Source organism: Scophthalmus maximus, chromosome 3, assembly GCF_022379125.1.
Source record: "Scophthalmus maximus strain ysfricsl-2021 chromosome 3, ASM2237912v1, whole genome shotgun sequence".
NCBI lineage: Eukaryota > Metazoa > Chordata > Actinopteri > Pleuronectiformes > Scophthalmidae > Scophthalmus > Scophthalmus maximus.
Genome location: NC_061517.1, coordinates 13,938,873 through 13,966,026, shown reverse-complemented (window position 1 = coordinate 13,966,026; position 27,154 = coordinate 13,938,873). Strand labels below are relative to the sequence as shown.

At 45.7% G+C, this 27,154-nt stretch overlaps 1 protein-coding gene across 6 annotated transcripts in view; it reads right to left on the bottom strand.

Moving 5' to 3' along the window:
- rerea (arginine-glutamic acid dipeptide (RE) repeats a) overlaps positions 1-27,154 on the bottom strand; it is a 125,480-nt gene that overhangs the window by 46,522 nt on the left and 51,804 nt on the right. For all 6 annotated transcript variants that reach the window (XM_035644032.2, XM_035644031.2, XM_035644028.2 and 3 more), the window contains one exon: positions 19,251-19,321. In XM_035644032.2, the coding sequence (XP_035499925.2) occupies positions 19,251-19,321 (71 nt within the window). The remainder of the gene's footprint in view (positions 1-19,250; positions 19,322-27,154) is intronic.

Genomic DNA, 27,154 nt, shown 5'->3' with positions numbered 1-27,154 from the left:
CAGTCTGGGTCAGCTCACATCCCATACACAGAGCTAATAGGAATATTTATGATCCTTCTAACACGAGGAGTGGCGATGCACAGCCAGAGATGGAGGCAAACAAGCAGAGAACAGGAGCACGAGCTCCCAAAAAAAAAACCCTCAACAGACCTTAACACTGCATGTAAACCCGGACAGGCAGCCTTGAAGAGCGCAGATCGCCAACAGTTCTGTTTTATCTGGCCACTGCTCCTGGAGACTGGAGATACCCATCGCTCCGTGTCTCTGGCCCTCTATCTCTGAGTCTGAAGGTGACCTTGCCTGCTTTTCAGTCTCTCGTGATGACACTGGCCCTATCAGCGATACATCATGTAAGCGGTGTATCAGCCAGATGCCACACTAGCTGAGCAGTGGGTGGTCTGTCAGGCCTGTACAATATGCAAATATTCACATGCAAATTACCAACCTGCATGTGTGTCACGATATATATCAGTGTGGGTGCTAACGCAGGAGGCCATCAGATGAGTATCGGTGTTTGCAAAAGATTCAAATGAGTTACAGTCCATACAGTTACAGCTCACAAAATGGAAAGGGTAGTCGCAGCAACTGTAGTCTGAGGAATGTGTGTAACACATGTGCGCATGTGCGCACACGCACGCGGACGCACACACACACGCACACACACGCGCAAGGCAAGAAGCTCTGAGCAGCCTCCTGCTGTGCTGCAACAAGAGATGTATTGTAGACAACACAGCTGCAATAACAAGGCTGGCCCAGTGCTAGAAGGAGCTGTACTGCACAAGTCTTGTACTGGACCGGCAAATAACAGCCACCATATTGTAACACGATTATGGATGAACTTCCATGTGTCAAGTGAGCCACATTTCATGTCTGCTTCATTTAATTCTGCCTAAAGATGAAGTTATGGTCACAGTAGAGCAACGTTTCCAGCTTTGCTTCCTTGATTCAATCGTTAAAAAGAATTAAGGAATTCTGGTATCAATTTTTAAGAGGTTGAATTGTTCAACACTCAATGACAGTATTTTTGGTTTACATTTTTAAACATTCCTCCTACGGAATTAGCTCACCATTAGAGATTTCACATTTTACAGTGCAGAGAAAACCGAGTGATGCTTTGCCTTTTGTTTATCTTAAACTGTCAAATGTGACATTTTAGATAAAATGAGTAAATGGAGCAAAAATGTGAGTTTGAATCATTCGAATTTAAAAACCGACACAAACCAAATAATAGAGAAACCAGGTATTTTGACAAAATATAACTGATGAATATATCAGTGCCTGTCAATAATGATGATTAGTGATTAATGTAACATGATTGTCTTTCTTCTTTCTTTTTGCATGTCTTTAAGTCATGCACAGTGAAAAGGAAGCTGGAAAGGTAAACCTGATGGTTCTGTTCAGAATGATCAGTACTCCTTCATTTTAATAACAGAATTTAGAACATCTTCAGATATAAATGCAAATGAACCAATTTTGTATATTCAGAATATTTGATGATGTTTAACATTATTAGAAAAACGGCATCAAATAAATGGGATAGTGAAATTAAAAATATAAATATAAAATGTAGGGGGGGGGTCTGTTGATGAACATTGGACAGTTTGACCACAGCCTGAGTGCTACATGATTGAATGTAGTTTATTGCGTGCATTTTAAGCAACACTACATTAAAGCCAGACATTTCAGATGTATGGTGTTGACGACTGACCATCTTTAGTGTGAAAGGGATTTATAACTAGCTTTTATTGCAATTAACATAACAAGATGTCAACCTGTCTCTTGTGTGCTGTGCTCCGTGTGTGTGTGTGTGTGTGTGTGTGTGTGTGTGCGTGTGTGTGTGTGTGTGTGGGGGGGGGGGGACACGGTGAAACATTGCGACTATAAATGACAGAAAAACGAAGTAGTAGTAGTCACGCTGCGCTAATATAAATCAAGTGCCCATAAATCAGGTGAATAACCTAAAGAAAACATTTTGGTTTTTTGCATATAGTTTCTGCGATGGTGGGGGAAACACTGAACACCACACCTGCAGTACAACATGGTGGAGGTTCTGCCGCTGGCTCTGTAGCTGGAGGTAAAATAAATAATGATGAAATCAGAAGTTTACCAAGGCATTTCACAGTGAAATGTGTAACCCATTGTCGGGAAACTAGGTTTGAAGTGAAGGTTTAGGGTCTTTCGGAAACAGAACAACCCAAAGCAGCACAAGAGAATGGTTGAAAATGAAAATATGTACAGTTTTAAACTAGCCAGCAATGAATCCTGACCCCAATCTGATTGAAAACCATTGGAAAGCGCTGAAATATGCAATTTCAAAAAGGACTTCTGTCACCTTTACAGGATTTAAACATAATAAAGCAAAGATATGTTAAAGGTCCCCTAATAGGAAAAGTACTACTTTTCATGGTTTTTTACCCTACATATGTTAACAGACCCCCAAACGTCAGAAAAGTCCATCCTCTCTCTCTCTTCTTCTTGCTCCAACTTTCAAAAAACATTTGCTCAAGAGAGCTGTTCAGCTCGCAGCGCATCGTTACGTCACGATGCTCCTCAGCCTGGCCTCAGCTCCTCCTATAGGGAGTGTCACACACCCAGAGCTCGGTGTGGTTCACGCCCACTGAAACTTGGTAAACGTATCTCGCCACAGCCCTGTTTCATTTCCTCGCTAACATCGACTCCCGGTAAACAACAATGGCCAAGATACTAGGTTGGTCTGTTGTTGGTTGCAAAAACGGACACAGAAGTGTCCATATTCTGCCTTAGCGCTGCAGCTGATGTGGCTATGTTGTAGAGCACATAATATTGATGGACAGGCTGAGTGAATAAAGCATGACTGAATATTTAGAGTTATAGCGGTAATCTGCCGCTGTACTGGTGTGTTCATTTAGCTTTTTGTGAAACGTCATGCCGGGGAACTCCAGTATGACGCCGGCGAATTCCGGGGTGACGCCGGCGGACACCGGTGAACGGCGGGGTGACGCCGGCGATCACTGGGGAATGCCTCGAAGACATGTTTGGAGACCTCAGAGATCAAATATAAACGTGTTAAACGGGGATCTTTAAGAATCACTGTTGCCTGCAACCAAATATAGTACAGATGTGTCTGTGGTACAATGTCTGTTTTCATTATTTCACAAGCTTTTTCTCTTGTACAGTAACCCTGAACATTTTGTGAAAAAATATTCTGGCTTTTACAAAATTGGTTTAATCTCTTATTCATTTCTGAAGATATTCTAAATTAAAAAGTGCTTGAAATAAATTTGCAATTAATTTTGACCAGGACTGTATGAATATCTTTATTTCTCAAGTCGACTCGTTTTCAGATTTTTCCACCCACAACATAACAGCAATGACAAGAGAACATTCAGCCGAGAAAATGTGGGATCAGCGGGTGACTACTTTGCAAGGATGAGAGAAAATGTCATGTCCTTTTTTTTTTTTTTTTTTTACCTATTTTAAGGGCTGCAAATGAAAATTGCAGACTCTTGTGATACCATTACTGCTGCCTTCCTGAACTGTAACACAATAAAATATAAATGGTTAAGTTAACAACTAGCTGGGATTGGCTCCAGCCCCCCCCCCCCCCCCGCGACCCTTAAATGGATAGAGAGGCAGACGATGGATGGATGGAAGTTAACAACTGCTCACTTAAAAACACAGGGAAAAACACTGGCGTCATGATGAGCATAGTGTGTCAAACACATTGGTTACAGATCACACATACATATACCCACACACGCACGCACAAACAGAGCGCCCACTGAGAGAGAGAGAGAGAGAGTGAGCCAGACAAAGAGGTTGAACAACACACCAACATCTCTACTCTCTGCAACCCAGGCACATCAAAGGCTTCTCCGCCCATTTATCTGTGTGTGTGCCTGTAAATCAAAAGCCATACTTTGAACATGCACACACACACACACACACACACACACACACACACACACACACACACACACACACACACACACACACACACACACACACACACACACACACACACACACACACACACACACACACACACACACACACACACACACACACACACACACACTGCATTTGTGTAGCAGCGTCCAGAGCGGGGTAGGAAAGGCAAAGGATTTTGGTGTAGACAGGGGAATTACTCGCCTCGACTCACTCTGTCAGGGAGAAGAGGGGGGTGACTGTTTACCCGCAGTGAGTGAGAGGAGGAGGGGAAAAGAGAGAGAGAGAAGGAACAAAAAGACAAGAGAGGTCAGTGTTGTCTTAGACGTTGCTTTCTTCCCTGCAAGTCACCTATCGCCTCGCTCTCACCCCTCACTTGCCCCGACAAACATCTTTGAAAGGTGACACGCACGTGCACTCATCGACCTCCATCTTTAAAAAACTGTAAGATGCATTAGATAAGAGGCCAGGTCAATGTAATTAGCTGTAAGAGCATGTTCAGGGGCCATGGCACTGTACACAAGAAGAGAAGAGCAAGAAATGCACAAACACATTTAGAAAACCCACAGAGAGGGACACCCCCCCCCCCCCCTCACACACACACTCGCTGAAGATCTGTGCATCCCAGTGTGACCATATGGTTTGGCGGGGACTTCCGACCCACCGCAGAGGAAGTGTCCGTTTACAGTGTACAGTTCACTTGTCCGCCATCACATCCTGTCTCCCGGCTCTAAACGGCCATGTGAAGCCTGCTCGGCTCAGCCCAGTCACGGCTTTGAAGTTAAATCAAGCAGAAAGGAGACACAGTTCACCATACCATGCAATCAGCATCAGCGTGAGATCTGGTGGGGCGCACGCAACCTCAAACGACAAAGCACTGGCAGCATAGAGAGCTTCATGTGCTACAGCTCTCAGCCAGTTTTCATTGGCTAATTCTCGCGTTTCGTTTTCCTTCCACTGTGGCGATGTGATTGACATCCACCTGTCCTTGGGTGGAGGGTGATTAGGTGTTCTTCTTACAGCGCGCTCTTTGTAACCGTTTGGATGCTTGTAATAGATTGTGTGTGCAGAGTGATATGAGAGGCTGATGATGGGATGATCCAGCAGACATTGACTAACAGTCTGTGGAACACAGCAGGGCGGGGTTATTGATGACTCTCTTAAACAGTGGATATCATTGCCATGACAGCCCATACATTATTGCCGCGTGGCCACACCCCGTCACCGGCCCCTGGACCAATGGGCAGGCGGCTGCCGAGCAAACAATCCCCAGCAGCGTTGGAACGGTTGAAGGAGAGAGGGGAATGCTAAATGTGCCACTTCATCGGGTGATTGACACAAAGCCTCTTGTTTACCGGCGCCGCTGAGATTTGCATCTTTTTACCGTCGCCCCTCCCTCTCGTCATCCCTGTCATTTCTGTTCTTCTCCTCTGCTTCACTCCCACAATCCTCCCCATTTGTGGAGGCACTGCATGAAGTGGGTATTACCCCACCCTGCTGCTATGATATTGATCAGCCTCCTCACTCCCCCTCTTCCTTTCTCCCTCCTCTCTTCATAGCCCACTGCATTGATTCCCCTCTCCCTCTAAGCCCGCCAGCAAGGAGTGATTACACAAGCTGCTCACACACAGTGATTCAAGCACGCACGCGCGCACGCGCACACACACACACACACACCCCCACACTAGGTAGGGGTGTGGGGATGTGTAGCCTTGCTTTACTTTAAAGGCTATAAAGCTCAGTGGCTGCTGCTGCAACAGCTCAGAGGAAAAACTGCCTCCTTGCATTTAAGCCAACCAAAACGACTGCAAGCTTAGCATGACATATTACCCTCATCTATACATCATTGTTATAGCATGTTAGCATTGCACCCCAGCAGGCCGGCATAGAGCTGGCTGTGCTCCGACGGTGTTTTGTCAGGGTGGTGCTAAAGATGGCGCTGGTGGGGCTTGACAGGTGGGAATCTAGACACCTTGTGAGCGTGTGCAGAAGCTGCGCAGCGCCGACACACACTCCTTATATGGGCCTGCAGTGCTGCGCTCTCCATCTACAGACTAGCAGCTAGCCTCCTAAAGCCGAAGCAGTTACATGGAGCAGCAGAGGGTGGGTGTCAGAGCGACACACACACACACACACACACACACACACACACACACACACACACACACACACACACACACACACACACACACACACACACACACACACACACACACACACACACACACACACACACACACACACACACACACACACACACAAGACCGTATCAAGAACCAATATCAACACTCGTAGGAATTTAAGGTTCTCTTCGCTGTGTGTAAAGATGTACTGCCTTGGCTAAACTGGAGGAGCTGTTGTACACATACTTGCACATGAATTAAATACCAACCCTCTCCTGGTAACAAGATCTCTGCCTCTCTGCCAACAATAGCTAGTCGAGTTTGAAAGGTTTCGGATGGGCAGTTACAGCTGATGAACTATGAAGGGCAGTGTCGGCCAACGCCGCAAGAACATCATCTTTGTGCCGGCGGCGGCGGCAGCAGCCATCTATCCGAGCGTCTAATGCAACATGCCGGAGATCCCACACGATATACACACACCCTCACCGCCATTTGGCATTTAAATGGCATTTTGCCGCAGCAGCAAACAGTTTGCACCTAATTACGGCAAATTGCTACCGAGTTCACCAGCGAGTCTCACAGACCATCCACACAAGAGCGCGGCTGTTAAATGAATTCTCTTCAGAATAACCAGTACCTCTGCCTCTCGACTTAACACTCGGGTGAACCTTTACAACATGTGAAACATTAACATGTAAGCAGAGTCCAAACACAGACAAAGGCGAGGGGGGGGGGAGAGCAAGGACAGTGTGAGAGGGATCAATGGTAGTAATCAATATTCTCCCTCTGCAGTTATCTCTGTTTGAATTTGTTGTACTTGTTTTGCGCTACAAAATAACCTTGTACACTGCTCAAAGTGACTTTATGTTTCAGTGGTGGGATCTGATGGACAAAAAAAAGAGACTTAATTTAACTTGTATGAACCAGCCAATTGACAGCTTCAAAACAGCCAAAGCAGTGATTTAATAACATTATGTCTCATTATCACTCAAAATAGGCCCATCGAAAAAACAAACCCTCTAATGACCCAGTGAGGCATCTTCAGAGACGATGGCTTGGGCCAAAAAAAATACTCAGAGAGACGGTGAGCCATCTGTTAACAGCGAGCTCCATCAGTCCCCTACAGGTCCTGTCACACGTCTACAGCTAGAGGAGTGTGAGCATGAGTTCCACTGTGTTGCGCACGCCATGAAGAAATGAGGTGTGTGTTTTGTGTTAAGTGTGTATCTTGGCTCTGCGGGGAGGAGAGGACGAGAGGTCAGCGTCTATACACGGTGCACCACCAGACAGACAGGGGTCTCAATCACCTCCATCACCCCTCCGCTTGCTGATGGAGAGAGCCCTTCGCACTCATCCCCCAACTGCATTACCCCCTCTGACAGGGCTGCACATTAAATCATTCCATTTCACCTGGAGAGGAGGGTGAAGGTAGGAGACTGAAAGGTGGGAGGAAAACAGGAGAGTATGTTTTTTTTCTCTTTCTTTTTTAGCTATGTGCTCTTTTGCTGGTGTGTGAAACGACTCGTAAATGTCCATGTGCTGGTACCCCCCCCACCATCCCATAGTACCTCGAGGCACAAAATTCATCACGAGGATCAGACAGTAGAGGAGAGTAAGAAAGGAGAAGTGGAATAGAAATAATGTGGAATAAGGTGAGGAATGCCATTGGAAATGAAAAGTGCAAATGACAAGAGCCATAAAGAGTTATTCACCCTCAAATGGGGAGGGCATTATGGCGATCCATAAATGGGCTGTTAAGCTCAATAGCCCAAGGTTAGCCTGTCGTGGTGCTGCAGTGAAAGTCTATATAGCTGACTGTGTTAGTCCTTTCATAAACACACAGCTAGTCCCATTTGGATAAAAAAAAAACATTTAAAATGCTCTGATTATTTCAATCAGCTCCAAAGCAAGTAAGAGAAGGAATTAAACAGCGTGTCAGATAAAAGGTCCCAGCACAGATGGCCGTGCACAGCAGCCTTTACAACTGTACAGGGGCAGAGAGGGGGAAAAAAAAAAACACTGCACAAAAGACATGGGGATTTGACAACTGTATTAAAAAAAGAGACTTAGGGGAGGTCTACATTTTCTTAATCATTTCATTAAGACAGTGCTTAGGCTAATTTAACAGTAGGCTTAATAACGGAGACTTTCCTCACTCTGCTCTGTACACAAGTGTTAACTGTCTGCTGGAACAAAGGCGCCTCTGTTCACAAACACAACACTGCCAAACTGTTAAGTACATTCCTATAAAGAGAAGAACAAAGACCGTTTGAGCGTGGCGGGTGCAGAAATGAATACAGCTACTGAGGGGATAGCACAGCTCGGCCCTTTGATGCCAGGAAATGTCTATACCGTTGTGGATAGTGTTTATACTTCTTCATAGCGCACTGTTTAAGATCGAGGCAAGACTCAGTCAACTGGTAGTAGCATGAAATCTCAGTGGATGCGATGTTGGGGAGAGAACCGGGCCGAGGTATGTGCTGCAAAGAATTAGAGAATTTAAGGTGTTTGGTGTGGATGGTTTTTGGGAAACACAACAAAGGATTTAGGGTTTCACCATGCAGAATGATAAAGTGTGCATGTCCTGTGTGTCAATGCAAGTCAAAAAAAGAAAAAGCACAAACACCTATGGGCAGAATAAATGAAGTGTGTGTGCACAAGTGTGGTGAAGCGTCTCCCAAGCCCTCGCAGCTGTGGTTCCCTCAGCCCATGTGATCCGTTGGCGGTGACAGACAGGCAAACACAATTTAGACTCGCCCATCAAAGCACATGCAACACCGGTCACAGTCTCTGCGGGCGGAAATGTGACGCACTGAATGGAAAGCACACAATCCTCCCTCTGTGTCCAGAGGAACGACCTGTTTAAATTTGTCATTAACTAAAATCCAGGAAAACCTGTTTGTGCTGCCATACTACTCTTTTTTTCCACGTATATTATGTTTATATATTTTTTTGGACTATATGCTTGACAATCTTCTTTTTGTGTTGGAGAATCTGTGGGGATACTGACACATATTATGGTGCAGAGGATTTGACAAAATTTACAAAATAAATCCTCATTTTGATGCAGTAGTTTAAGTTTTGAGCCATTCAAGGCTTCTCTTGGTTGGTCATGGAGCAGCTCCAGGGTCTAAATCTCGATGACATGACTGATAAGGCTCTTGGTTTTTGTTGTTTTTGTTTCTAGGTCTTAAATTGAGGGTTTTCTTGTTCACATATACATGACCCAGTCCAGTCCGCTGTGGTAGGGAAATAGCATATGAAAGATTTTAAACAGCGATATTCCCCTTTTCTTGACCAAAGCTCAAGCATATGTGAGCCAGTTGTGTTGCATTAGATCAACAAGTATTCAGAGATGGAGGATAGATAAAGTTTGCGATGAGTCAAGCTGTAACACATGTACAGAATGTCAGAGGCTATGTGTGAGATCGCAGCGCTGCTGCCGGCGGCGCTGCTCGAGACGACAGCCTGCGGTGATGTTGCTGTTGTTTTAAGGGCTGCGTGAGGCAGGAGGCTACACGGCGCAAAATGTAGACATTCCAAAGACCTCACAGCAATCCCAGAAATGTACTCCTCTTGTGACCGATTCTCTCTCTGACCGATGTCCTTGCCCTTCTTCCCTCTCCCCTTCCTCCCTTTGCTCCCTCCACCAGCGAGAGTTAATTTGCACCATGTGTTCTTTAATGGACAAAGAGAGAAAGAGTGGGGAAAAAACAGGGCCCTAGTGGAAGCGTGTGAACCCGATACCACTGTAAATCTGCACTTCCACAGTGTTACCCTCTCACCCTCCTCCACCCCTCCTCCCCTGTTCTCTCTCATTCTTTTTTATTGGCATGTCACACATTGGACAAGCTGGAAATTACACTGAGCTGAGCTGAGAACCAGTGGTGAAGCACGCCAGATACCCACTTAAGCTGGGAGAGCAGGGGAGGAGCGGGAGGGTGGAAAGTAGAAAGAAAAAAAATAGGGACAGGAGGGAGGAGTGGAAATGTAAAGTGGGAGAGAGGACGTGGAGGTAAAATTAGCCGTCCATTTTCAGAACAGAGGCCAATCCAATTAAAGCTTGACCAATCCACGCAAAAGTGTTTAGTGTCTGGTTACTACACTCGGCACTGGGTGGCCAAGCGGAGAAAAGAGATTCTCCGTGAAAAAGAAGAGCTAGTAAAAGATATATAGCAGATACATGTAAAATGAAGGGGGAAAAAAACACAATTCTGTGGAATCTACTGTGGAAAACATCAAGCCCCCTAGAATGTGAGACACCATTAATATTACCCGACTTCAAAAGACCCCTCGGCCTCTAATTTAGCGCGCAGCCCCCTATTGATGAGTGAACCAGTTTTTCAACAGGAATACCTTGTCAGGTAATTAAACACGCCCTGTTATTATTTTCAATATATACGACGACTGGGTCCTGGGGGCCAGTAAGTTTTGACAGCATCAAATCTGCCTGTCTTTCTTGTCATCTTTGCTACATTTGCTTTCCCACCTTCTCATCAAAGCCGGTGCCAAAGAAGATGACGCTGTGTGTTTGCTCTCCTGCTTTTGAGATAAAGGTAGTGCTCCGTGCCGTCGCGCAGTGAATTTGCTTCAGATGTTAGTGAAGACATCAGAGGAGACATTTTCACTTGTGATGTGCCAGAGAGGAAGAAAAAGAAAAAAGAAAGAAGGAAAAGTGTCTGAGGCACCACTGAATATTTCAACAACTCCGCAACAAGGGGTGGAATTAGAACTTGGATATATATGCGAGGCCCAAATGTCATCTGTCACCGAAAAATGACATGACAAATTTTCCATGCATCTGTGTGAGAGATGGAGCCGAGTCGGTGAAAAGTAAACTCCAAAGGGGGAAGAGTGGGCAGAGGGGCCTCTCTGCTGAATAATTTAGCAGTGGTGCGTCAAAGAGGAGACTATTGATTGAGCTTTTAAAGAGCCTTATGAAAATGCTATGGGCGCTCGCCTGGCCCTTAAGCCTGACCAACCCCCACTGTCCATGGGCTGCACCCTCTCCAACACACACACACACACACACACACACACACACACACACACACACACACACACACACACACACACACACACACACACACACACACACACACACACACACACACACACACACACACACACACACACACACACACACACACACCATTTTGATTTCAGTCCGTCTCTACCTCCCTCCCCTCCTGTCTTCTATCCTAGAGAATGAGATAATCCTATTGGCTGAACAACTAGTTTCCATAGCAGCATTTAGCTAATGCACAGGGCGGGCAGTGAGGGTGAGAGAAAGAAGTGTTATCTGTCCAAAAAGATGAAAAGAGGGGAATGTGAGAGAGGGAGAGCAGAAGCGAGGCGCCAAGGAGAAGGTTGGCTGGGTTTTATACCCACAAGGAGAGCTGAATACAGCCTCCTGTGCTCGCTGGGTCTGAACTGTGCTGTTATCTCAACCTTGCCATTTGTATTGCTTTGTTTATCCCTCGCTGTGCTCATGTGGACAATCAGTCTAACCTTCTTCCCTAAAGCTCCGTGGCCGTCTAAGAGATGCGCGTCCGTCTCCATCTGATTTGAGAAATGCAACAAACTTGCAAACGCACCACAGTCGGGACGAGCAATCGTCGGTCTCGCAGATTAAGGACATGCTCGCATAGAAACGGCAGCTGCTGCCGCTAGTGACCCAACACCTCGGCTAAATGACCTAATGTTATTACAAAGAACGGCATTGATGGCTTCACCTCAATGAAATTTCACGTGTGTAGAGACAGAGCAGGGAGGGGAGGGGAGGGCAGGACTTGTGGGGTGAACGCCTCATAGAGGAGCATTAATCAAAACGGCCATAATGGGGGAAGTCACCTGATACCGCCAAGCAGCAGTAAAAAATCCTTTGCTCACAGGGTTTAGTCACAGCCAACTGTGAGGGGAAGAAAGGGAGGGGGGCTATTTGTCAAATAAAGGCAGGTAATGTGAGCAGAATTAATTGTTCGAATCAAAAAATGTGTTCCTTTTCACGAGTGAACCTGCTCCAGCCGACCACAGTTAAGAGCCGTAATGTCAGCAACCATTTCTGGTCTGTTTTCCCTTTGGTGGTAAGGGACAATGAACGGCCATTCACTGTTTAGTGGCCGTTGTGCTGCGCTTCTATTGCTTTAAGGCTCCGACTCAATGGGGAACATTACAAGCAGAATGCTTCAATCAAACAGCTTGCAGCAGGCTCGGCTGGCCAGCCGTGTCTATAGATGTCGAGATGCCCTTGTCAAAGCTGCTTCCTCACAGAGAGCACGGAGACAGGCAGGCATTTAAGACTGCCTCGCACACGCACACACACACACACACACACACACAATTGTGAAAGGCTGCACCTCCACATGTTCATGCCTGTGAAATGTAGCAGCTCGCTTACAGCAGCTAAATGGACCCCGGAATGAAAGGAAGAGCTGAGCAGCGCGCACACACACAAAAATTGCCCCTAATGACTGTAGCGCCTCTCTCTCTCTCTCTCTCTCTCTCTCTCTCTCTCTCTCTCTCTCTCTCTCTCTCTCTCTCTCTCTCTCTCTCTCTCTCTCTCTCTCTCTCTCTCTCTCTCTCTCTCTCTCTCTCTCTCTCTCTCTCTCTCTCTCTCTCTCTCTCTCTCTCTCTCTCTCTCTCTCTCTCTCTCTCTCTCTCGAGATGGCAGCGGCTGCTGCTCCACTCGATAAATATTAACAAGAAGTGCGACTGATGGCGGTGCTCACTGATCCATAATTGCATTTCAAAATGTTCGATGGGGGCGGGGAGGAGGGTGGTTGCCGAGGGAGAAATGGGGAGATAAAAAGCGGTAACTCCGCCTTCGAGGCAGTGACAACAGACAAGTCATGCCTGTGTCTAGTCAACCTCGAGCTGCCAACTCAATATCGGCACAACACCAATGAGAGAGACTTTCTCGAGAAAGACGCACAGGTTGTTCATCACAGTCTGGCTTTCATTGACTCACAGCTGCACGCTCATCTCAGGACACTTTGACACCGCAGCTTTGCATAAAGGGAGAGATCTGGGGAGGGATCAGAGGGATGGAGGGGAGCCCCACTTGCAGATGCCATATTGTACATTAAGTGATATTTTTTTTTGCATAGATTTGAATATGCGCAGACTGAGCTAGCTGGTTAGCTGCAAACTGATTTGCCAGCGGATCTCATTGTTACGCTAATTCTCAACACTTTGGATTCCATTAGCTCTATACTCAAGATCCACAGAAACCCTAATAACCGCTCTTGTCACGCATTCGTTATTTATGCACATATATTTGCATCTTTATCAAACATTTTTAATTATGGGTTTTGAAAAGGTGGCATTTTCCGTGGCTAAGAGATAAGCGCCAACGAAAACCATCAGGAAACAGTTGTGCACGATGCAATTAACGGTTGTGTAGGTAAGATGTACACACACTGTTTACATGAAGCAATGCTGTCATGTCTGTCCAGCACAAACAAGCATCTGAATACACTTGTAACCACACATGGACAGTGCATATGTCCCAAGAGGTGAGAACATTTGTTAATAAGCAATGTTTAAATTCTCATTCAGTTTTCGCATCACATGTTCATGTCTTGTATTTAAAAATGCTGCACTTCTGCAAAACAAGCAGCTGGATAAATCACTGCAGGAAAACTTAATCTGGCATTAAAACCACTGGTATTTTGTGCATCATTGAAAAATAAAAGCAAATTCATAGTCTCTGGTTTTTACAATTGTGTCACATCAATGTTCAGCGAAAATGAAGGAAACAATAACATTTCATTTCATTTCTTTTTATAGTGATCTGATAATTTCATGCTTTGGTTTTCTAATAATTTTAAACTGATTCAGGACAAAAATGAGGCAATATCATTTCATGGACTCGACTACTTTCTGAAATGAGCCACGTCTCTCATCAGCAAATGCTATTAATTCAGTTATCAGTAAAATAGAACATTACAAAATTGAATTGAAGCTAAAATGGATTTTTTTTTGGGACGGATAAATGCAGGGCTGACACAAAAGATAATTTAATAGTTCTGCCGCATTTGACAGTTCCCAGTAAAGAGAGAGAAAATGTGGGTAAAAGAGAGTGATGAGCAAATAAAACCGCAACTGGCCTTAATACACTAGCAGTGTGAGTGATCAGGACGCCCCTGGGGGTTTTGTTTCTAAGCATCAGTGAAAACCAATTTGCAATGAGCGTCCTTTACCGATTAGGCATGTAGGGATCACATGCGCAAATCCTGCATACAAGATGCACAGCCAAATACTAATCAATAAGAGCTGAGGTTAATAAACACGTCATTTTCCTTTTTCGGACGTCTATCTTTTGTTTCAACATATCACCTTAATTCGATTGACACGCATCAATTACCTCCAATAACAAACACACACATGCACTGTGCATGTGTTACTCAACAGTGTTAGAAGCCTGAACAATTTTCTCACTGGACATGTGTGAATGCACAACGCATCACGGATTTGCTTGCACACATCTCACAGTGCAAACAGAGTAAGTTCAACCTTTAGTTGGCCATTACTTCATACTGTGGTATTAAAACGATGCCAAATTGAGGGGCACAGAATGATAAAACCAGTGAACACAGTTCATTGGTTGTATATGACAAAGAAAATCCCTCATTCGTTTTAAGCTGATCAGGTCGGCAACATATGAGCTGGACTCCCGGCAAGATAATTGCATTGTACATGGCATCTAATTAAATGTCCATAAGCAGAGAGATCCAGGGCTGAGAGGTGTGCGTGCGTGTGCGTGTGTGTGTGTGTGTGTGTGTGTGTGTATAAGACTAACAGCAAGAGAAAGACTGTGTGTGGGTGTGTGTTGGTGTACTGGGCTCCTCAATCCCTCGTTCCCGGGGGGGTAAGAAACACTGCAATCACTCCATTAGTGAAAGAGGGAGGGAGGGAGAAGCAGGGAGAGCAAGTGAGGGATGTGGGGAAGGAAGGGAGGGAGGGAGGAAGAAACACAGCTGACTTGGCCAATAACAGCAAATGAGGTTAGATACAAGCAAAGAGGGAGGTGGGGTGGGGTGGGGGTTGGGGGGGGGGGGGGGGGGGGGGGGGGGGGGGGGGTCAATGAGCGGCGAGGACATGGACACAATGATCAGAACACGGGATGGGAGGAGGGAGGTGGGTGAGTGACAGCAGATAAAGAGGGTCTGGGATGAGGGAGGACTGAAGTGTAGAAACAGACAGATGAGGGGAGGGAGAGAAAGGGAGACGGAGGAGACAATCAGGGTAAGAAAAGCAGGATGGATCGGTGGAGTCGGGGTCAATGGGGAGATATGACTGCAGGTTGTTCAGGTGGCTCATTGTCTTGTCCTCACGTCAACAGGCATGGGTTTGTGTACGTGAGCATGTGTTGTTCTGAACAGATTAATATGTACAGAATGAAGTGGATGATCACAGTATACGTCACATGGCCAGAACATGTATATGGCAAACAAACACACAAGTCTGCGGCAGCAGCGCTGCAGTTCTCTCATCAAATATAGAACGTAAACACAATACAAGGTCGTGGCACCGGCTGTAAACTGAAACTTGTACTTGTGGGAAAACAAGGGCCCTTCGTTGACCCAACCAATCACATGAGGGTGTAAAAGATAAGACTTTCTTGTGGTGCCATTGTTTTGCTGGTTTAAATTTTCATTTTCAATTTAATTTTTTGTTTTTTTTAATTCAAAATGATTTATTCAAAATGATTCAAATAATCTAAATATGGGCATGTAAGAGAATTACTGTGATTATAAAGAGTCTGCATTTCCACGTTCCACTTCTGAACGGTTAAAAAACGGCCTCCTACTGGTCACCCCTGTATCCGGGCAGACATTTTAGGAGGAAGGCGGAGAGTGAAATCTGTAGTGGATCAATATGTCACAGAGGTTACAATGGGCACCACAGCTGCCACTGTTGAGTAAACAAACTAAGGGAAATGATTTTCCTCCAAGTCCAAATGCTTCAGAATGTGTTTTTTTTCTTCTCATGTGTAATTACTAAATGACTCGCTGTGTGTGAACAGACGCAACGATGAATCACACAAACGTAAAACACCCCTCGACTCAGAATCCTCCCAACACAGAGCAAACACCAGAGTGAGAGAAAGATATGAGGAGACAGAGAGAGTCGAACTTCAATCCTTGTTCTACCCACCGCAGAGAGATTGATGGCTGCATTCAGGAATTCTACACAGCACTAATTGGATTCACAGGTCATTAGATAAAGTACAGAGTGAGACTGTTACAGTCTAAAGACTGAGGTAGGAGAGGGAAACAGGGAAAGGGAGACGGGTGTGAGAGGGGCAATATTGATGAGGTTGTTTGGTTAAGGACCAATGAAATTACCTCCCCCTCTGCTGCCTCCAAAAGCCCTGTTCCCCCACACGAGAGGCAAGGGCGGGGGGTGATCGATAATTTGCGCTGCGAGAAAAAGAGGGGGGTCGGATGCAGGACCAGGGAGAGATGAGCGGATTGGAAATGACGAGAATGAGTTCACGTCTAATGCGCGGTTCACTTACAGGGACCTCCTCTTGCCTGCTGCCTGTCCTCTCCAATACATTGTGGCAAGAGAAGCAAATGCGATTACACCAACAGCTATGTGCGACAAAAAGGCAGAATGAGTGGATGGAAATTTTCTCTCTTTTTTTTTTATCTCTCCCAGTGGCACAAGTGCTTGTTCCAGTTTTGAGTGCAGGGTGATGGAGTGGAATCGAGGTTTGCCAACGAGATGGTAGTTTATATCAAAATGTGCAATTACATCCTAATACAGCTTTCATTCTGAAAGAGGACTTTGCGCGGGTCTAGTAAATACAGATCACAGTGCCAATCTTTTGCGATTTTGTCGCCCAGCGACGAAGTGAGCTCATTTGAAAAACACTGTACTTGTTTGGAGAGCCAGCGGGACTTGTTGTTTTTACATAGGACGACAAGGGTACAGCCTGCTCAAACACATACAGGCATGCAGATGGCTGTTCATTAATTACAGATGGATGGGGGGATGGAGTAACAGAGAGCGAGAGACACACACAGAGCGAGAGAGAACAAGAGAAAAGAGAAACAGGGGTCAGCTAATGGAGCCAGTATTCTCTCCATCCCTCCCTGGACAATTACCTCGGTCTGCTCCAGACCTCTTCTGGCGCTCTTCATCAAGCTGCAGGTGTGCGGGTTTTTGTGCAAGTGTGTGTTTGTGAGTGTGTGTGTGTGTGTGTGTGTGTGTGTGTGTGTGTGCACATGCATGTGTGAGCTCAGGGAGGGGTTCCTGCCGTCCTCAGCACTCTCTAGTAGCAATCCGATTAAAGCCCTGATGCTGTGGGGCCAGGCTGTACTCCCCTCTTACAACCCTTTTCTTCACACAACAACTGCCCTTCAAACACACGCACACACACACACACACACACACACACACACACTAACATATTCACACGTGAACAACATCCTTAACATCTCATATGTACATAGACAGACATATACATACTATTACCCCTTCTCCAACAGTGGTGTGCCTGGCCTCTGGGCTGACCTCCCATCATCACCCTGGCTGTCGGTGGCCATTACTTTGGCCCCCTGGGGCCCGGACGCCCCTCACAGAGGCCCCCCCTGCACTACGCCAAGACAACCGATCTGTTCTACGAGCCATGCTCCTTCCTGCAGGCTTCATTTGGCACCATAGACCCATCGATCACAAATGCCAGTAGTCTTTAGCCATTAAATAGTGGTCACATCATGACCTGCACCATTCATGACAGGTGGAAACCATTCAAAAGACCAATCAAAATACTCGCTTTCGGTTGCGCAATCAATTTCAAACTTCACGTTTGGTGAATTTCCGCAACCAACAGAAACATTTGTTTGATTACAATGTCCTCTGAGATAAACCCAACATGGAGCCATCCATTAATAACTGGGTGTAAAAACGCCCAGTTTAATAATCTGACACTCCCACATTATATATTAAAAATATATTCTGCACGGTTTGCCGGGAGCTGTAACACATTCACTACTAGAGCCCGACCGATATATTGATTGGCCGATATGAACCTTTCACGGACATCGTTATTAGCACTTATGTTTAGCGCTATGAAAAATTAGTGTACAAAATAAACAATGCAGAAAAAAAATATACATTTATATTTACATTTTACGTAAAAAATAAATAAAACATAATAATTTCAATTTCTATTAAATCAAGTTCTATATATTTGTGTTTTCTTTTGATTTATAGTTATTTAAGATAGCGTGTATTGTTAAACTTAAATATCAAGCCTCAATTACATTTCTTTTTCATAAAGGTTTGATAATGACATCTTAGGAATCATTGACAGATTAAAATATATGTATTTATCTTGATGTATCGCTATCAGAAATCTTGTACTCCCTCATATTGATATCGGCCCTCAGGAATCAATATCGGTCGGGCTCTATTGATTACTTCTAAAACCTGTGTTGTTGCAACTTAAGCACATATCTTAATGATAATATTACAGCATGAACAAAGACATAGCTGTTGGGTGAACTCCAACAGCTGAGTATAACGCCAGGAGAAAAGACAGTCAATGGGCAAAAGGGAGGGAGGTAGGGAGGGAGGGAGAGATCTCCCAACACTAAGCACCACCTCAATAAACCGACTGTGCCTGATGAATCAGCCATCCTCAGCAGCAAATTAAAAACTAATTTCTTCCTTTATTCAGCAAAAGAGGCAATTTGGCCACACTAGGTTGTAAAAAAAAAATCAATTGAAAACTGGTGAAAGTCTCCTTCATTAAATCAATTAAGTGCATTAACAAACATCTTTGTTTCCATTACAAGCATTATTACACTGCCAGTAGATCACAAAGGTGGTTAATATTCAAGCCCAATACTCTTGTGGGATTTGTAGTTTTTCCACACAAATCCTTTAAAAACAATCTTGAGGATACAAACACTTTTGTTAAAATCCCATTTCACTATGATAGGTATTCAATTCTCATCAGACTTCCACAGTTTGCCAAAAATGTGCATCTCAGCAACTGCATCACCTTATTGTGCACACACCAATTGCAGCTCGGATTTCTTCTGTAATCCCTCCACACTAGGGAAACAGTGGTTTGATTTTCAGCATGGGACATGAGGCGGGCGGGCTGGTGCTAAACTCCAGGCCAGTGTGAGGACGCAGGGACATGAAGCAGGTCAGACATTAGGAGGAAATGTTACTCACCAGCTTGAAATCCTGAATGCTACAAATGAAGTAGGGAGTGTTGGGCCGCCGACTCTCAATGTACACACAATCTGAAAATAAGAGGGGAGAGAAAAAACAGATTTCAGTTTGAAAGAAGATGTTCACTCTTCCCTTTCATGTTTTTTTTTCTGCAGACAGACGCGGTAATACATTATTCTGTGCTGTTACCTCTGCTGAAAAGACATTTTTCTCCTTGAGTCAAATTCAATTGGAATGCGAGTAATAGGATTAAGGACTTTTGGAGCGCTACAAGGTTGCCTTTCCAAAGCAAACATTACGCCCAAGGGGAATTATGTTATTGTTCCACTCCTTTTATACACCAGTGAGCAATACTAGCTCAAACCCCAACCCACCCTGCAGTGATCACTGTAACCCGCTTCTGCAAAATGATAACCTCCATCATTGCACCTATATATCCAGCTAGCTTTGGGGTTAGCTTAGCAGGAAAACAGAACACAAAAATTAATTAGCATTCACCTTTTAGCCAAAATGACATAACCCAAACAATCGTTAAAAGCAATCCTCTCATAATGTGTGTGAGGAGGTGGCCGAGGCCAACTGTGCCGTTTGATTGAATGTGACTGGTGGTATGGCCAGGTCGTGAACCCTCATCTCCTCAACAAAAACATTCACACTGCACTTCTGTCAAGACGAAGAGGAGGAGGAGGTGTGGGACGACGATAATGGTTACAGCTAAGCCTAGCACAGCACTTTGAGAAACAGCCATGGGTTAGAATTATTACGGAAAGAGAGATCTGAATTACAAATTAGCATAATAGTCTCTCATTCACCTTGACTCTTTGTTGAAACAAAAACAGTGACTGTGATAAAAAAAAAGGATTTATTCTAGTTTTTAAATAATAACCTGTTAAACAGAGTTATTATCAAAAGCCACTAACACCTCATTGATTCCCACACACTGAAAACGGACCTATTCACATGGATGCGACGAGCTCCTTTTTTATGTTCTTGCTAAAATTCAAACATGCACAAAGCCATGAAGATGGATTGATATTCTGCTTCACCATCTCATCGCTCTGCTAGGTTTGTTTCAAAAACAGAAAAGCCACCATGGGCAAGATTTACACTGACAACACAAACCGCTGGTGCTTATTTCAACACACACACACACACACACACACACACACACACACACACACACACACACACACACACACACACACACACACACACACACACACACACACACACACACACACACACACACACACACACACACACACACACACACACACACACACACACACACACACTTTACAAATAAAGGACTGAGCCACACTTTCCCCAACAAAAAAAGATGTGTGGCTGGCTTTTTTCTTTTTCTTTTTTTTCTCCCAGTGTCTGACAGTGCCATCATCTGTTATTTATTTGTTTGTGTCAACAGAGTTATCGATCTGGCTGTGGTTTATCTTACGGCGTGCAGAGGAAAAGAGAGGTGGCAAAGATATTAAATGGCTTTGACACCCAAGATACCATTTGTAGAGGGGCTGGTGTCTACGAGTGCATCTGTGACATCATGGGCTTTGTTTTTTGAGAGGCTGTGTGTACGTGTGTGTACGTGTACGTGTGTGTGTGTGTGTGTGTGTGTGTGTGTGTGTGTGTGTGTGTTACCCCAGGGTGGGCTTGTTATCTGCTGTGGGCTGAATGAGCTGTTCTAAGAGAAGGGAAGGGAGGGAGGGGGTTTATCACCCATATTGGCTCTGAGTGACGCATTATATCTCTCTCACTACTGCCCTCTTCTCACTTCTCCCCTCTCTCTCCTCTACACCATCCCTGGAAGTCATTTACAAGATAACATGAATGAAAATATCCATCAGCGCTATTGTGTGATCTGTGAGCGACACAGTGTATTTGTGTGTGTGTGTGTGTGTGTGTGTGTGTGTGTGTGTGCTGAGCGAGACAGAGAGAGGCGGTTAGAGGCGGAGGAGGCAGAGAGTGGGGGAGGGCAGAGAACAAAAGAGACTAATCTGAATGAGATGACATTTTTCGGAGGAGTCAAATTGGGGGAATTAGGGTTTAGTGTCCCTTCACCTTGTCGGCACATTCATTTAGAGAGGCCAGATCTCTGTGTCTACACCCCAGAGTACATCAACAGGCATAAAGAACAGACAGGGAGAGAGAAAAGATAGGTGGTATAGAGAAAAGAGAGAGAGAGAGAGAGAGAGAGAGAGACAGGGATCTAGTTTAATCATTCACAGCCAGCAAGCGAGTCTATTCTTTGAACGTCAAAAGCACATTTTGAATTCATCCTGGGCACTAAAAAGTCTACTACCCCAAGGGCATTTCTCTGAATGAGACTATAACACGAATGTCAGTGAATGTGAAAGTTAAAACCGAGTTAAGGTTTCAGACTCTGTTTGAACGCGAGCTCAGGGAGGGTGGGGGTGTGGGGGGCTTGTCGAAGCACGGCCACACGGTTCCTCCAGGGTCTGCCTGGCTTGTTAAACATTCCTGCCGTTTTGTGCATTTGGAAGTGGGTCTCCTCGCTCAAGTGGAGAAGTGGAAAGGGGCGGGACTAGGGCGTTTAGCCGTGGTGGGGGGGTCTGTGTGGGGGATGGGATTTTTCTTTTTTAGGGGGGGGTTGAAGTGTGTGTTAGCTGGATGGGTGTAGCCCTCGGTGCAGCAGGGCCTTTGTAGATGAGTGTTCTCACTCCCTCAGCAGCCATAACTTTTTAACTTCTACTTGGCTCAACCTCACCGCTGACCGCCACGCCACCCAGAGAGAGAGACGGCTGGAGAGAGTTCAATACTCCGACACGGGGAAGATAATCATGAAGCTACTGAGAGTGCAGCTTCTCAGAGCCAAGCACTCCACTGAAAGCTGATCCTCGGTGTCATTGTTTCTCCGACTACATTGTCGCTGCCGAGCTCGAGCAACAGAATATTCATTGTCAAAAAACCTTGCAACACACAAACACACAGCAATTTTCTCAGCTGTAGCCCATTGTTCAGCCAGCTATTCTCTCATGACTGCCAAGCATGTCTAATCTAAAACACACCTAGCCTCAGCAGAAGAACGTGTCCTACTCTCTCTCTCTGTATCAAGCAAATAAGATGCCGTTTAATTTGCTGCAGCATTCCAGCAGAAGGGAGGGGGTGGGGGGTTCTGAGGTGATATCAGCCTGGCTTTCTTTTACGAGCCAGCAACAATGGAAGAGTCACACTGTGAACACGGCCATATATGCCAGTGTTTTGTAAACAGTAATGGGGGAGGAGGGCGGTTGGTGCTGTGGAAAGAGAAGAGATTGGCTAAACACAGCAAGAATATGAACATATTTTTCTGGACACGCGGCGGGCGTATTAAATCAAAAAGGAGTGTTTGTTAAAGCCGTGCTCGCAGGCGGTGAGTGTTCGCCATGAGGCAGGACGCACCTGCATTGTTAAAAGTGGTGCTGGCCTCATACTGCACACGCGGCTTTAAGGAGGGCGAACCCCCCCTCCTTCTCGAGTGCACTGATCCTAAAATTAAATAGCACGAGGAATGCAATAATGGAACCACAGGGGTTTGAGGGGACTAGAGGGCCAAGAAGGACACAAATGTTGGGAAGAGGCAGACGGGTGTTATTACTGACCCACCATCGACCACGGCGGCTCTGTGAAGGAGACCTGCTGATGACCAATGCTGCCTTGTGCCATTTCCTGCTGGGCCGATCCCAGTGGGGTGGTGTTTAACAGGCAGTCGAGGCCTGGAGGCACTTGGACACTTGATTCTTCCCCCTAACTTCCCTTCCTCTCTCCTCATCCGCCAGCCCAACAAATCTCCCTTCTCCTCACTGGAAAAGCAGAGGGAAATACCTGGCAAGCGATACCATCAGCTCCCTACAATGGGGCAGGCCTACAGCTGACTGAGCTCCTAAGGGAGAACAGAGGCCCTTTGACAACGCCACCCCCCTCCTCCTCCTCTCCTTTCCCTCTCGGCTAGCCCACGCTTTCTCATTTAGGAGTCGGCAGGTGGTTGGATTTCACTAAAAAGCCCTTTTCCCAGAGTCTCTAGCGTGGGGAGAGATGGGAGAGCAGAGAGGGCTTTTTAAAAATAGACCTGTTCAGTTAGCGACCGGCTACAGACTCACACTGCTGTGCTTCAATGTGAGAGGACTCCAACGGCTTGTCCCTCATGTTAGCTTGACTGGAAACAGCAAACCGATCGATGGCTAGCCTTTGTAGAAGAGAGGAGGCGCGATGCTAATCCATCTCTCGTTTACAGTGTCTTGGAACAACCAACCCAACACATCCTGAACCACACTGCACTGGCTTCTCCAGAGGGTCCGCACTGAAGACATAACTGAGATGTGTTGTGTTCCTATGAAGTATCATTTGCTTTGCTTTGAATTCAATGTGTATCTGTAAAAAACAAAAAAAGCACTTCTATCCATTATTGACTGGCTGTAAAACTTTCAACAGTAATGATGCAATTCACTTTCAAAGGTCATGTTCATTTTGAACATTGGTGTAAGTAACTGCAGAGGAGCAGTTGAGTAAATCAGCTAAGCCACTACACTTGCTGAAAAGTAAGAAAACAAAACCTTGTCCAAAAACAAATTGTGCGGTTAAGTCAAGTGATGTGAATCATATGCTATGGCCTTCGCAGTCACCAGATCTCACCAACGGAAGATTTTGGACCAATGTCAGACCAAACGACTATCTTTGGGAAGAAGGCGTTTATCCCTCCAAAGACTCATCTCAAAAGATGCACTGAAGCGGTTCTGTTCTGGTGGCACATGGTGGACAAACACCTTAATAAGACACTTAATGTTGGTTTATCCTTTTTATTTGTCACTCGTCTGTATTTGACATATATTTTAGGGAGAAAATCTGAAGCCCTCGCACACCGAACATGGCAGACTTGTGCCAGTGTGTGTGTGTGTGTGTGTGACAGACATGATCCTGTTGCACAGCATACTGTTTGCACAACACATTTAGTCTCTCTCTCACAGACACACCAACTCCCCCCAGGGTTCAGTGGTGGCTGCGGCAAGAAGCAACAGCTGTCTACATCAACAACTCCCCAAACACTCATACACACAAGGTGTTTTTCTCAGACTAGCCTTCTCTCTCTTTCTCCCTCTCCCCCCCTCTCTCTCCCTCTCTCTTGTTCTCTCCCTCTCAACAACACAAACCGTCTCCATTATAATAAGAACTTGCTACATTAATGCAAGACTTAGGTGTTTATTGCCCTGATAAGCAGTGGGTTGGCTATGGCATTTGTGTTGTTTGACATACACGCAGGTACAAGGGCAGAGGGAGTTCGGAGGGAAGGGGGTGGTGGGGGGGCGGGTGGTTTTCATTAACTCTCTACATTTTAAACAGACCAGCCCCAGCCAGTCAGTTAGTGAGGACCGAGGCATGCTATGGCAGCCAGCCACCTGCAGTGCCGGGGAGGGATGAGCAATGTGGATTCTGCTCTGTGTGTGTGTGTGTGTGTGTGTGTGTGTGTGTGTGTGTGTGTGTGTGTGTGTGTGTGTGTGTGTGTGTGTTAGACTGTAATTTGGTGTGTTGCAGGAGTGTGCTTATTATAGTGAGTGGCTGTCTCTTAAATCTTAAACGCACACTTTGTAGATAGTGTTACTCTCTGCATGTGTGTGCTACAATACACGGTGCACAAATAATGGTTATCAGCATAACCGTGTGTGTGTGTGTGTGTGTGTGTGTGTGTGTGTGTGTGTGTGTGTGTGTGTGTGTGTGTGTGAGATTTCTTTGTGTGCCTCTGTGGTTCAAGGGTGTCTCCTATTGACCCCCCCGTGGCAGTATGTAGAATCTATAATCTGAGGGGAGGGTGGGGTACAGGCTCTGGAGGCGTCTGGCTGGGCCTGGCGATGTGCTGAGAGCTCAGCCACGGGGCACAGATCTATTTGGCATGTCTGCTAGCGATGCATCGGCCTGTTCAACCTTGCAGCCAACCATACAAATGGCCCGATGTGCATTCCCCCCTGGCCACCACCACAGACACACTCCTCCATCCTTTTTAAAAGAGCAGCGGAGCTGGAGTTTGCTTGGGGCCCACCTATTGGCCAACTGCACTTATCCTTCCACCTTTCCCCAACCAATCGATGTGCACTAAGCTGCCTGAACCCATCTTCAAGGGATATAAAAGGTTAAGAAGAGAGATTGGTAGGTGGCTGGAGATTGGGAGCTTGCGGACGGTTTCAATAGTAGATTACTTGTTATTTCTTTATGTGATGACATGGGACCGTTCCAAAAGTAATCAAAACAGTATTTCGGTTCAAAATTTCATTCTGCGTTGCTGAATCGCTTTCCGACGCAACCTCTTCCCTCTCCCCATGTCTGAGGCGGTGTAAATCCCTCTCCGAGGGTGGTCAGTTTTACATATTGTGTGTCACTAGACGGCTATAAAGAGATTTAACATTTAGTAAAGCATAATCCATTGCAGGCTTTGTGCCTGCCTAAGCTGCACACATCAAATCTGATTGCAGGAGGGTTGCTACCACTGAACAAGCGGGAGGAGGAAAACATACTCACCACACACACAGACAGAGCTTATCACTTGAACAATAAACAGAAAAGACGGCAGGAGGTCTGTCGCTGAGGTGGAGGATCTTCCATTTTGACAATAGGAGGTAAATTACAAACTAGTGTACCAGTGCTTGAGTCCTGGTTCATCCCTAATCTAAACCAATCTAAAGAGCTCTGGTGTGCACGGTGTGAGCCGGCTGTGACACCCGGGCCACTCCACACCTGTCAAACTAATTGAAGGAGAAAGACAGGAAACATAAATATTCCCCATCAACCAGACACTGGCTGTGCAATTTGCTCGCATCTGGAAATATAAATATTCGGCAGGCCTAATCCACTGAGACAGTCGACTTTGTTTATATGCCTTTTGAATGTTTCATTGATGTGACTGACTGCTTCCAATGTTTTTACCTCCACCCGCTCCCTCTCAACCCCCCTCCCCTCTCTGCATGATTGACTATGAGACAAAGCGCCGGTGCTCTCTCTATTAAACATGAAATGTGGAGCAACAAAAAAAAAATCTATTCAATGGAGTCCATTGCAGAGTGTTAGACGGACAGAAATAGAGAGCGAGCAACAACAGGGCTTTGGTTCAGTGTGACTGTTTGCTTGAGGACCTCCACTGATACCGGTGCAGAGATAACTCAGCCAACCAGATAACGCAACCAGACAGCGAGTGTATCGTGGGGATGTCTGGCTGTTTCCCTGCACCTACTTTGAGTCGTCTGTTTAGACGCTGAGGAGAGGAAAGCAGGGATGTTTGTGTGGATGAGTAGGGAGCTGGAGGAGAAGCAACCTCAACTAACCCACTGGCTGTAATTTCCATTCTTCCCGTTGAATATCCAAACAATGTGCTCCCCCCCTCCCATTCCCCACCTGACCTTTTGCTCGTGCTACATAAATGAAAAGACGTGGCGGCAATGATTTAGTTGCAAGGCGGATAGCACTGTGCAGCCAGAGAGAGAGAGCAGACTACACACACACACACACAACCAGGCAGCCTGGCTTCCTACCAACAGAGAGCGTTGACATTCCCCACTCTAATACAACCCGTTTATAAAGAGTAGGTGAAAGACAAGACATGTTTACAGGTGCAGAAAAGGTTGGTTCACTTTTTTAGCTCTGTGCAACCGATGTAATAAAGACGTTGTAGCGCAGCTCAAACATCTCTCCAGGAAAATTCGAGTACCTCCTGGCCCCAGAGGAGATAGCACACCTTCAGTGATTCAAATGATGTTGGGATAAAATCGTTATCGCGCCTGTCGTCACCTCACGTCATCTAGCGAATGACCACTTTGGCCGTTATTGACTCAAGACACCAAGACAAAGTGGGTCAACTCCGAATTGATTGCAGGCTGCATTGGCCTCTAGCTGGAGGGAACAGTGCTGAT